General features: G+C 37.3%; 1 protein-coding gene across 3 annotated transcripts in view; it reads left to right on the top strand.

The window, feature by feature from the left end:
- septin9a (septin 9a) overlaps positions 1 to 13,463 on the top strand; it is a 93,464-nt gene that overhangs the window by 21,942 nt on the left and 58,059 nt on the right. For 2 of the 3 annotated variants that reach the window (XM_017454749.3, NM_001329323.1), the window contains one exon: positions 12,242 to 12,895. In XM_017454749.3, coding sequence (XP_017310238.1) covers positions 12,242 to 12,895 — 654 coding nt within the window. Of the gene's footprint in view, positions 1 to 242; positions 374 to 12,241; positions 12,896 to 13,463 lie in introns of those variants that run through there. The other variant, XM_017454759.3, reaches the window with a different exon arrangement.

The following is a 13,463-nucleotide window of genomic DNA, read 5'->3' as shown; positions in this document are numbered from 1 at the left end:
AGGGAGAGAGTGAAAGCAAGAGAAGGAGAATGAGTCGGGGGTGGGGGTTGTTATTGCTTGCTCATTCTGAGGTCTACTGCATTTAGAATACTGGAGGAAGCAGAGCAAGCGAAGAAGTTTGTCCTTTAAGAAAGTAGGGGGCTTGGATTTGTGGACAGCGGCAATCACATAGCCCCCCCCCCACCCCCCCCCCCACCCCCCACCCTCCCCCATTGCCTCCTAATTTGGGATTTGTTTGGAGGCCAGAGACTGGAGTGCATCTGTGAGAGATTGCCTTGCTGGGAAACAGAATACCGAGCTTTCATATTCACCCACAAAATGTCTGATTCCACTGTTAATGCTCATTTGGAGGGGATCATTTCAGACTTTGAAGGTTAGTGTTCCTCTTCCTGCATCATATTCTTCTTGCTATCTGGACAGGTTTGACTACTTTACTCATTTAATTTGTGGTCATGGAAACATTAATGCTTTTGGTTTATCTTTTCAACAGATGACTATAAGAGATAATCTACCTTGTGCTGGTTAATAATCTCACTCTTTCATTTTGCCCATCTGCCACAGTGGTCTGTCGCTCACTTTGTTTTTCTCTTAAACGCTGCTAAATGATTATGTTCTGAAGATCACATAAGAATTTGTTCTGTATTTTTCTATGTGAGGGGAACAAAAAGTGAGTGTATGCTAATTACATCCAGTGTGTGTCTCTGAACTGCACACTCTGACAAGAACGAATGACAGAAAAAAAACTCTTCATTATGTTACTATTAGAAATTATTTACACTCCATAAACCTTTCAATATGAAACATAACTGCAGGAATAACACATAAATACTATGCATTCTTTATTCCTTCCATTCTCTGGCAGTAACTTGCTCTGACATCTCTTATATCTCCCTGCAATTCTCTTCTCTCAGCACCCCTATTCATACTTCACCCTATTCACCTGACAGACATGCACACAAAACTTCATTGACATATGTATACATAAAAACACTCTCTCTTTCTCTCTCTCACTCACTCTCTGTCACACAGACACACACACACACACACACACACACACACATGCACACACAGGACGTGTGCATATGTCTGACATTATATCACTTGGCTTGTTCCTAAAGTCAGTGTATAATGTACGACAAGTTGTGTGTCTGTTAGTGAGTCTCTGTTAGTCAATCTCCTGGGGCTTCACACTTTCCAAGTGAGACAGGACATATTCCTGAAACCAGGAAGGGGGAGCACCAGAGAGGAAAAATATTTTGAGGGCAAAATTACACAGGAAGTGTCAAAGTGTTTTGGATAGTAAATAGTGCCCCAAAAAGTGCCCTTTAAACACACTTTCACCACACAAACAGCATACCATTGGCTCTGTGATAGGAGACAGACAGAAAAAGTATTATTATAATTTTGCTCCAAACATACAACATTATTTATTTATTTATTAAGAAGCTAATTTTGTCGCTCAGGATTGCAAGTTGCCTGCTGCGAACATCCTAAATTGGCATCACTTTTAATTTTAGGAGATCTAAGACAATCATTTCAGGATAGGTCTTGCTTCACTGTTAAATTGTACAAGCATGATACAACTTCTCACCATGCAGCCATTTAGGCGCTTGGTGAGCTCCAACCTTTATGGCATGTGAAATTGCACCATTAAACATAACTATTTGTGGAGCCTGTACACTGGACTGACCACATTGTAAAGGCAAATAGTTTCTTTATGAACAGTGTCTTTGCTACTTAGTCTCCAGTGTAGCAGTTTGTTTGGATATTAAAACATTTCATGTAGATTCATCTGAGGACCACCATCTTATCTTATCTGAAATATGTTCTACTTCTGTGCAATATGTAATCTGCAGATTAATACTAGAATTATCGGTTATATCAAGTGACGCACCAAATGAATTCTTCTGCTGATAAACATGCAGGCCAATCCCTTCAGCTGAAGGCTGATGATCATTCCGTCTTCCAGACTTAACAAAGATATCAGCTTGCAGCTTATCTACTGTCTATTTGCAGTTTTCCTGTCTCCACACTTCTGGTGTTGATCTCAGGCTCCTTCTGAGGAGTGAGACTTATTATAGTTGGGTGTGTGTACTGCTACTGCTCTTTGTTTTTCTTTTTTGGACACATAGACTAAAATACCCTGCCCATGGTCAGACAAGACCTCTAAAAGTCCATGCCAGATGTGTCTCTTAGGGTAGGAACAGTGCAAAGAATGACTTTTCATTATTTGCATATGCCTTGGTGTATGAGTTGAGCGCTTAAAGACCTTCCATTCTTCCATAAACTGCTCCAGTTAGACGCTTTCATTTTTTTCAATATAATTTCATTAGCTGCTGTAAACCTGTTACCTGTTGATTTCTGAATTACAATACATGATACTCTGCCATTAATTAATAAATACATTAGTTAATAATGAGCTTTATCATGCTTGTGGTATGTTATTAATGAGTAATGGTACCGAATGCAACTTGAAATGAAACATTAAGTGTTGTAATTTCAGCTAATTAAGGAGCTTGTAGCCAAACCCAATTACTGCGCAGTTTCTGCAACTAGCAGGTTGATTAGCTAGGAACCTTACAAGAAGTCTTTTTAAAAAATGAGTTTTTATTGCATTTTACAATCTGCCAGTTGCCTCATAAATACTAACATTTATATGTTCTTGCATTTACTGACACATATATATCAATGCTATATTAGAGGTTAGCCTATAATATCTGCAGTGCATAGCTATTTTAAAAAAATGTGCTATTAGTTCTCACTGGAGTGAATGCAGGGTCAAAGTGAGAACAAAGTGGGATCACAGAAATAGAAAATCTCATACTATCACAGAAATAGAAAATCTCATACTGTATGTGTGAAAAGTAGCTGAGTGCATGTGATGAATGTTATTTGGAAATATAAATAAGTGAATGAAAGCTGTAAAAATTAAAAGGGATGGCCCCTGATAAGAATATCTTGTCCACTGTATTGTTCCTTGTTGCAATGCAATATCTAGAGATACTGGAGCTTAAAATTTTGCACTGAAGATCGTACCTAATCTCTTATAGATGTTTTTAAAGGGGCTATGGTAAACATTGCACTGTCCACATGTTCTTTAGATTTGTACACACAAAGAGGTACATTTGTTGCATGTTTAACATGATAAACAACATGCACACTCATGCATACAGGCACATATTTGTATAGTATGATAAACCATAGTAGCTGTTAGAACAATTGTGGCTGAGGCAGTGAGTGTCAGTGTGGAGTAGCCAGAGCACTGACAGATCTGTGTGCAAAAGGTTAAATGTGTGTCCATGTGTTTACCTTACAGCTAAACACTCAATGCAGAATGAGTGTGTGCATAGGGACCATTGTGTCTGTGCAGACCCACTTCCCAACCACATTTTAAGGCTGTAGCAGCACACACTCATTATTTGCATATGCCTTGGTGTATGAGTTGAGCACTTAAAGACCTTCCATTCTTCCATAAAATGCTCCAGGTAGACACTTTAATTTTATTGAATTTAATTGAATTGAATTTAATTACCTGTTGATTTCTGAATTACAATACATGATACTCTGCCGTTAATTAATAAATACACTGGTTAATACACTGGTCACACTTCAGGCAAGACAATATTACATTTCCATGCTTTATATGTTTGTACCTCCTGACAATCCTAACCATAAACACAACATTTTCTGAAAGATGCAGTATTTTGACTGATACTCAGCCAACAGAAGGGACATCTGCATACAACATGGACCAACTCATTAAGGGTATTAAGGGTTGGATCATGCCATAGGGAAAACTTTAAATTGTGGAGGGCAAGGGGTCTCCTTGTCCTAGTCAATTAAATCATACAAAAGTTGGCAAATAGCATCTACAGGCAAAAAGTTATTTAAAGAATTGCATGGTGAAGCAGAATCATATTGATGTTACAGGCCAGTGTTGGATATATGGAATGAAAAGGGCAATATAGTTTTTGATCAAAAGGACACCACCCAACTTTTTATTCTTTGACAATGTGACAACTGATTGTAAATCTCCTGCTAATGTATAAGTGGCAATGTAAGGGTTTTAACTGACCTGACAGGTCTAACCACAAACCTTTTCTTCTAGTCTCTCAAAGTGAAGTGCTTCACACAAAACTCATTAATATCTTTTAAAGACAGGATTCCTTGAATTTCGTTCCAATCCAGTGACCCTTGTCTTGAACCAAAAAGATCATTGTGTCATGGATTAGAATTTTGTTTCCTATCACATGGAAGTGTGCATACATAGAACTGTATACAGCCATCCGACTGCAACCTTGAATATTTTGAGGGTTGTGTATTTTTTTAAAAAAGAGTACAACAGATATATTACCAATATTTTTGCATCTGGGCCTAAGACTAGAGTTCAGCAAATATTTGACAGGTTTGTTACTGGACAATTATCATGAAATTTATTAGACTGATAGAGGCCTGACCCAAAATTCTCTGCAGCAATTTTTGTGTTTGCCACTCAAACTATCTAACACCACCAAAGTCCAAATATGAGTACATATTTCTGTGCATATCTTCTTAACTTTGTGGTTTGTAATGATTGTACAGATTTTTTTTATTGTATTTTTGTCTATCTCCTTGGGTAACACAGAGTTCTTTGCAGATAATGCTTTTAATAATAATAATAATAATAATAATAATAATAATAATAATAATAATAATACCAGAATGTTATACTTTTTTCAAAATTCTCCTAGGCTGTTCATCTCAAGTTCACAAAATTTTGCAAATACCACCTCAAGACTATGCATTATATTATTAATATAATCAACTGCATGGGTGCTATAGGTCAGTGAATTTTTAGGGTGCTACTTTTATGAACTAAATATGCTGTTTAAATATTGTGAAAACAATGTCCAATATTTTCAGAACATTGATTTTTTTTTATCTAAAAATGTAATGTAATTTGACCATTAGAGATGCCTGCAGTGTTGTTGTGTGTTCCACAGTTCAGTTTATTACCGGGATGCTTTGCCTAGTATTCTCTGTTCTAGTTCTGTTTCTTGTTTTCATGGTTTTGGTTATCTGACTGCACTTTATTTCAATAAAGTCTGCACTTTTCTCACTTATCTGCCTCCCATAGAAATCCCTGAGAGAAACTGTTTAGAACTCCTCAAATTTTGGAGTATGATTTTTATTTTTTATAAATGAGGGGACACCATCCTTGTTTACTAAAATAACAATTCAGCAAACACAGCTGCCAACAGGTGAAAATCATTATGAAATTTTGCTCATGCATAAATGTTGTCATATATTATTTACATGCATTGCTGTGAAGAAATTTCTAAAATAAACTGACCAAGTATCATTGTAAACTGGCATCTATTTGAAAATGACTCTGTGACCTCAGAGGACTGCTATTTGTGCCTATATTTTAATATTTTAAATATATTTCAAAGCGGTCCAATTTAAGCTTTGAAAGTCTTCTATTTAAAAACCTTTTTATAAGATGTCAGACAGCTTTAAGTTTATAATACATTTTGTGATTCTAGACAGCCAGACTTATAAAGTATCTGGGTGGTCTGTGGTTAGGTTTTGACAGTCAGATAACCCTAAAATCCAGTCATGTCTTAGCTGAGTGTACCCCTTGCTATGACTTCCTTAAGACACTCTCTCTCTCTCTCTCTCTCTCTCTCTCTCTCTCTCTCTCTCTCTCTCTCTCTCTCTCTCACACACACACACACACACACACACACACACACACACACACACACACACACACACACACACACACACAGCTTTTTTGTCTTATCCACGGGCACAAGATGTGCTGTATGACACTTCTCAGCTCTCAGTTTCCTGCAGAGTAGGGACCAAATCAGTCTTTCTGTGTGCTGAAAAGAAACTAAATCCATGTGTGCTTGGCTGACATGTTCTGCTATGTTAAACATGCCATTGCCTGACTATTTAAGGTGAAGGCCTAGAGCTCCACAGTAGACACCTTTGTAAAGGACCATGAGCAACCCTAGGAAAAAAAGCTTCTTGCAGTAAGAGTTTTCAATTACTTATCAGGATTAGAATTTATTCAGAAAGGCTCAGTATTGTTTTGAGGCTGTTTAATAAACAAGCAGATGTTACCCGACTTAATAATAACCATTCCACTTGGTACAGTTCTAGTGGTGTTGTGTGGCACAGCTGCTACTACAAATCATACACAGCTAAAAAAAAAAATCTTTCACGTAAAGCTGACAGTATGATTGTTTTTTTTTAAACATGGCCCAGCTGAAATATGTTCCAGCTTTGAAATTCAGTTTGGCATTTGTGGGAAAAAGCATACTTTCTATCCAGACTTTTATCCATACAACCAAAATGGCAAACAACATTTTGTAAACTACTCTTAAACTGAACAATAATCTGAACAATAACATCATATCCAGGACACTGCAGTCATAGGCTGCTAATATAGCTTGAATATGATGGAGTAATATGGCCTGACATTGATTTCCTGGTAATAGCCAGTTTAAATAAGTTACATCTTGAAGCTCAATTTTTATATGGCAAATCAAAGGTTACAGAGATAAAGAGAGGTGGCTCCCAAGCAGCGAAGCTTAGATAGCATGTAAGTTATCTCTGGAACAGTAATTGTCTCACATTGTATTGAATTATAATGAGACCCTCCAGAGGTCTCAGCAGAAGTCACTAAGGAATTCCTTAGTGCCACCATATTTACTCCATTTTCAGGGGCCAAACACAAAACCCTTTTTATGAATATATTGTCCATCCATCCATCCATTAATGGCATTTTTCCCCAGCTCAAGCAGAGGAAAAAAAATATGGACTTACTCAATGTTGAGGAACAAAGTTATGGAATCACCTTGTAATTTGCATTTCTAAAACAAATACCAGCACAAGTCTAAAAATGCAAATTAGTCTGCAGTTAAAAGAGAGTGCTTACAGACCTTAAGCTTGGACTTTTTGAAAGGAAACATGGCCCCAACAAGAGAGTTGTCAATTGAAACAATGAAAAAGATTATAAAACTCATTCAAGAAGGAAATCCAACACAGAGTGTGGCAAAAGATGTTGGTTGTTCCCAGTCAGCCGTGTCTAAAATTTGATGCAAGTATAAACAAAATGGGAAGGTTATAAAAGGAAAACATTTGGGAATACCAAGGAAGACTGCAAAGCATCAGGACAGAAAACTCAAAACAAATGAAATACAAATGGTCAGAAACAGGAGTCAATGTTTGTGACAGAACTGTAAGAATTCGATTGAATGAAATGGGATTTACGTATACAAAAGCCAAACACAAACCAGCACTAACACCTAAACAGAAGAAAACAAGCTAACAGTGGGTTAAAGAGAAGCAATCATGGAGTGTGGATGATTGGGTGAAAATGATATTCAGTGATGAATCTCAAATTTGCATTTGCCAAGGAGACGATGCTGGAACTTTTGTCTGGTGCTGTTCTAATGAAACATATAAAAATGACTGCCTGAAAAAAAACAATCAAATGTGACCACTTATTTATGATATGGGGTTTCATGTCAGATAAAGGACAAGGGGAGACCAATGCACAGGTGCACACTGAAATTTTGGGACGTGTTTCTCATTCCATTGATAGAAAATAGGTCTGATGATGATGAAGTCAGTTTTCAGGATGATAATCTTACCACAGAGCAAAGAGTATTAAAGTTTTTTTTCAGGAAAGGCATATCAACTCCGTGACATGGCCAGCAAACAGTCTGGATCTCAATCCAGTTTATAATTTATGGTGGAAATTGAAAAAAAATTGGTACATGACAAGGCTCCATCCTGCAAAGCTGATCTGTCAACCGTTATTCTAGAAAGTTGGAACCAACATGATGGAGAATATTTTCATTAGTGAAGTCCATGCCTTAAAGGAAAAAAAAGCCAGCGGAGGAACAAAAACTTGATCTGGAAAAAAATATGACATTAATTAAAACAATTTCATTTGTTTGAGGGATGTTTGATGAAGCTAGAATGTTCAGCTATTAAACAAAATTGTCTTGTGTCATATCTGTGATGTCTATTTGCTATGAAGTAAAAAATCTGGGTGAGCATCCTCCAAGTGTGATGATTCCATACATTTTGCCAAGGGTTGTATCCTCATCCTATATCTATATCCTCATCCTGATAATGCATTGGTAAACTGCATTGACTTACAACTCAATCATCAGTTTCTGTCTCCATGCCCTCCACTACAAACCCAGGGTGGATTTAGTACAATTCAATTAAGGAGCTTCTGTTCTATTTTGGGGAGAGGCTATGAGCTAAAATGAAATTGTATTAACAATAAGGCAATGCACCAGGGAGGCAAAGAGCAACATTTTAGCAAACTGGTGCTGATAAAGAAAGCAAACTGATCAAGTGACCAAGCTAATAGCATCGCCAAAAAATATCAGTTTACCTGTGCCTATAGAGTTGTAAGGTGTGCCATAACCAAACTGACTGGATTTTTGTCTTGACAAATTCATATCACATACTGAAATGAAATGCAGTTTATTTTTCTTTATTTTGTTGGTCTTTGCCTGGCTATTTAATTTTATATATATATATATATATATATATATATATATATATATATATATATATATATATATATATATATATACACACACACACATACTCTTTTTATGTTATTCCATAAAAGCTCAGTTCACTTTCTGATTCTCTTCACCAAAATTTTATACAACATTTTACATTTGTCTCCTACCTCATGCACCACATTCAATTAGATGTATATACTCATTACACATTCCAGTGGGTCAAAAGATTACACCAAGTTGACCATCTCTTTAAACAGTCTGGAAGATTTCAGAAATTGATGTAATGACTATTAGAAGCTTCTGATTAGCTAATTATCATAATTAGCAGTTGATGGAAGTGCACCTGTGGCTGTAACAGGACATGTCTTTAGAGACAGTGCCTTTTTGCCCTTGAAAATCCAATCAACTTGAGAAACAAATCTGGCTCCTCCTTAGGAGCAATTTACAAACAGCTGAAGGTACCATGAACATCTATACAAACAACTGTATGGAACTGCATATAAATATACAGTAAACTTCTTGGGATCACACAGACACTGCATCTTTCAGGAAAGAAGCACAAAGCCATGACCCTGAATTCCATAGAAAATTTGTGGACTGAACTGAAGAAGTGTGTCCAAGCAAGGAGGTCACAAAAACTTTTTGACCCACTGGCATTCTATTATAGTGAATTAAAGCTGAAATGCATCTGCCTTTAATTGACTTACACCAGTTCTATCTGAAGGAACTGGCAAAAATCCCATTCCATAATGTAGAAGGCTACCCCAAGCATTTCATTCAAGTTCAAACATTTAAAAAGCAATGCAATAAAAAGACTAGCAAAGTGCAAGTAAACTTTTGACTCACTGAAAATCTGATATAGTAAATAAAAGCTGAAATAAATCTGCCTCTTAGATATTAATTTGAACTGACCTTTTATTGTAAATAAATACCCTAATTGACTTAACACAGGAAATGCATGGTAACATGAAATGTGTGGAGTTGTGAAAAATTGAGCTTGAATGTCTTTAGGCAAGATGTATGCAAACTTTTGGCCTCATCTGTACTTTAAAAACACTGGGCTGCTGGGAAAAGAATTTATTCAAATGCAAGTCTTTTTATGCAGGTTTTAAGGTGGGGGTGGGGCTTTAAACTTGTGCTTTCAGTATGACATAAGTGGAAAATAGTACTCAGGCTGTTTTTCATATCTGTTTTTGTATTCGTTTAGGACACATTATCTGTTCAGTCCAAACTGTATGTACATATCACATTCAGATACATGCCTAGAACATTGGTAACCACACTATTATTATTAGTATTATTGTTGTTGTTGTTAATAATCAGTCTATTTGGGAGTGACCTATGAATCGTAGGTAATCTTCTCTGACATACTTGACCAAATGTAACAATGGGATTGATTGTAGAGATGCACCGATACTAAATTTCTCAGCCTATACCAATATCCAATTATTCAAAGTGATATCAATCGATACCGATAGTTCTGCCTTTTATGCCTTCTTTTAAATTAATTATAATTAATTCCATAATTCTGAAAGAAAAGCAAATAAAAACTTTATCTCCATTTCAACAAGTTGTTTCACAGTAACTTGTCGCATAAAAAGAAAACACATCACTCTAATTAACCTTAACACATTACCTTATTGAATGTTATTAATTAATTCATATCAACATTGACTGACATAAATAAATAAATAAATAAACCTCTTTTTAGGCTTCACATTCACTCACCACAAGCAAAAGCATTTCTACTTCATCACTGACATCAAACTGGTAATATATAATATAAACTTTTTTATATATTAACATTAGCTGCATATGAAATACACTACTCTACAAATATATTTTTCTGTGCAATATATACTACTTTTTTGTCAACTCATCTTCATTTATATCTTTGAACAGTGTACTGGCGCTTTAATTCAGCTCGAACAGAATTTGACTGGAAAAAACTCCCGCTTCTTTGCTGCAGTGTCGGGTGTAAAATTTTATCAGTGCAGAGATTACAAACTGCTGTCGTCATTCCACACAAGAGACACAGCATGAAATGTTTTCTCGTCCTGTTTTGATTGACAGGATATAATCGGCCCTGATCATCGGATGCTTTTAAACTATCGGCCGATGGCATGAAAAATTGCCTTTATCAGCCTATACCGATTATTAGCCAATACATCAGTGCAACTCTAGTTTATTGGCTTAATTCAGATACCTGCTTGCGTAGGTCATAACTTAGATATGAATGTTGTATAGAAAGCCAAATGAGTCATTATTTGCGTGTATCCTTACGCAGTTTTAAGTTTAAAAACGCTGTTGTCTAATCATCTCCAGGCTGAAGTTAACATCACACGCTGATCGGCGTAACATTAACGTCACACGTCGCTTAATAGGCACATTAATTTGCTCATTACAAAGCTCCCCCTCTACTGTGTTTGAATTATCTACGGCTAGTCAAATCATTCAATCTGCAAAACATCAACAATGACGAGAAGGAACTTTGTTTTACAATGCAAGCAGACAATAAACGACTGCACCGGACGTCTGTTGTCTGATAATGCTAAACCTGATGCCCTTCGATCATTATTAATAATGATTAATATTCATGGATAGCAGAGACAAAATCCGTACCTATTTAATCCGTTGTTGGTGTTTTGCCGATTGAATGATTGGACTTGCCGTAGATTCGTTCATTCAACACATTCAAAACACCAATAATAGCGAGGTAAAACAAATGTGTAAAACAAAGTCCCTTCTCTTTGCTTTTTAATAAGCAAATTAACGTGCCTATTATCTTAAATTAATTTAACACCTGGCTGCGATTAGAAAACAGCGTTTTTAAACTTAAAACGGTATAACGACGCATGCGAATAACGACCCTTTTGGTTTACCATAAAATTGACCTCACAGTGTAGGGCTGTGCTCATGGCGGCGTTTTGACATTTCATTCATGGTGGCAATATTTTCAAAACGTGTCAAATCAGGTAGGTCTAGGTTATTTTATTAATCGCTGTGTTGTTCATATTTCAGCTTTCAACTCGAAATACCATTTTATATTTTATTTCGAGGAACTGATTATGTGATACAACTATTTCAAAATGGAAATCTGCTTCGTAATCTTCTCTTTTAACTTTTACACACGCCTGGAAGACAATATCCGATATAAATACAGGTATAGGTACAGATAAACTAGCAATGTATGGTTTTACCTCTTACGTGAGAGCTTTGATTTGATGCTGTCTTATTGCTATATATTAAACTGAACCTTGATTATGTCCTGGGAGGCCCATGTGATCTCAGTTTGGATCTATGTGCTCTTAAATAAAATACAGTCATGGGAAATACTTTTTTTTAATTATTATTTTTGAGTATTCCTTTTTAATCTGTGACTATTCTGGATCAATCAATTGTACTGACTTTATTGAATTGTGTGTGTGCGTGAGTGTGTGTGTGTAGAGAGAGGGAGAGAGAGAGAGAGAGAGAGAGAGAGAGTGTAAGCAGAGTTATGTGTAGCTGAACCCATTACAGTCCAGCTGATATAGATGAAGAGAGACTACGACTATAAATAAAATAATCGTACCTTACACCCTCCAAATAATCTTTCACTCTATTTTGATATCTTAAGCATTATTAATTGGACCTTGAACCTACAGTGAAAGTTTCACATGTTTTCATTTTTCTTTTTTATTTTATTTTTTTATCTGCAGCATTGAAAAGGTCATTCGAAGTAGAGGAGGTTGATTCGCCCACAAATCCTTCACTGCTTTCACGCCGAAACGTCAATCCCCTTCGCTCCTCAGCCACAAGCCGTTTTCACGAACTGGGATCCCGAAACTCCGAAAATTCCTCCAGACATGGCTCAGAGTCCTCATCCAGTGGTCAGCGCTCTCCGAAGGGTAGTGGGCGGCGCATGGAGCCTTCACGCCGCACTGAAATGTCCATCGACATCTCCTCCAAACAGGTGGACAGCTTGCCCAGCCCTGGGATGAACCGCTTCGGCCTGAGGCGGCCGGAGGTCTCGCTTCATAACAGAATTCCAGAGCCGAGCTCACCCAGGAGGGCAGAGATCACCCTTTCACGAGCACAAGAACCGTTAGCTGCCTCTCGAAGAGCTGATGTGACTTCGTCGGCTGCAAGAATTCCTGAACCTATTCCGAGGAAGGCTGAGTCTCCTAGCACAGCAGAGAGTTCGTCACTGCTAAGCAGACGGGTTGAGCCACTGGTTAACAGGCAGGTGGAGACTTCATCTCCATCCAGAGCGTCTGAGAACAGCTTCTCTTCCGAGGCCAGCATGACCCCCAGCTTCACTGAATATAAAACCCCACCAGCAGCTCAGGAGAATTCTAGCCGAGCTACAGACAGTGAGTCAATGATTCAATTTATTATGGCCAAACTCCCTTGTTTTTCTAAACCATCTAGCTCAACCATTCTGATGACTACTTTTTTTTCGTTCTGCTCAGCAATGCCATGTTCTTCTGTGTGTTTGATAGCCATCGTGTGCGATTAAATTTACGTAAATGCAATGAGTGGCAGCAGAGGTAGCTACGTGTTTACAACAGTAGCAGATGGTTAAAGTGCTCTGCTTTATGGGTAACATAATGGGGGGGGACATTTGTTTTGTATGCAGTAGACACATGGAGTAGCATGCAGTGTCTCTCTCTTTTCCTGTCTTAGCCAGTTTCTTTCTGTTTGTTGGAAGCAAGTAGCTGTTAGGGTGTTTTCGCATCTAGTTCACATGAGCCCTCCAAACACTCTCGGAGCGGTTCAGCATGTATATGTGAACAAACCAAGTGATCTCAGACTCCTCTAAAAGGAACCAAAAACGAGCGAAGGTTCGTTTGTGGGTCTGTTTTGTGGTTCGATTTCTTCATGATATGTGAAAGCTACGAGGTCTTTGCGTTTCGTTTCGACATGCGTATCTGGAGGCTT

This window comes from Ictalurus punctatus, chromosome 2, assembly GCF_001660625.3.
Source record: "Ictalurus punctatus breed USDA103 chromosome 2, Coco_2.0, whole genome shotgun sequence".
Lineage (NCBI taxonomy): Eukaryota > Metazoa > Chordata > Actinopteri > Siluriformes > Ictaluridae > Ictalurus > Ictalurus punctatus.
The sequence above is the reverse complement of the archived record's forward strand: the minus strand, read 5'-3'. Positions and strand labels throughout refer to the sequence as shown.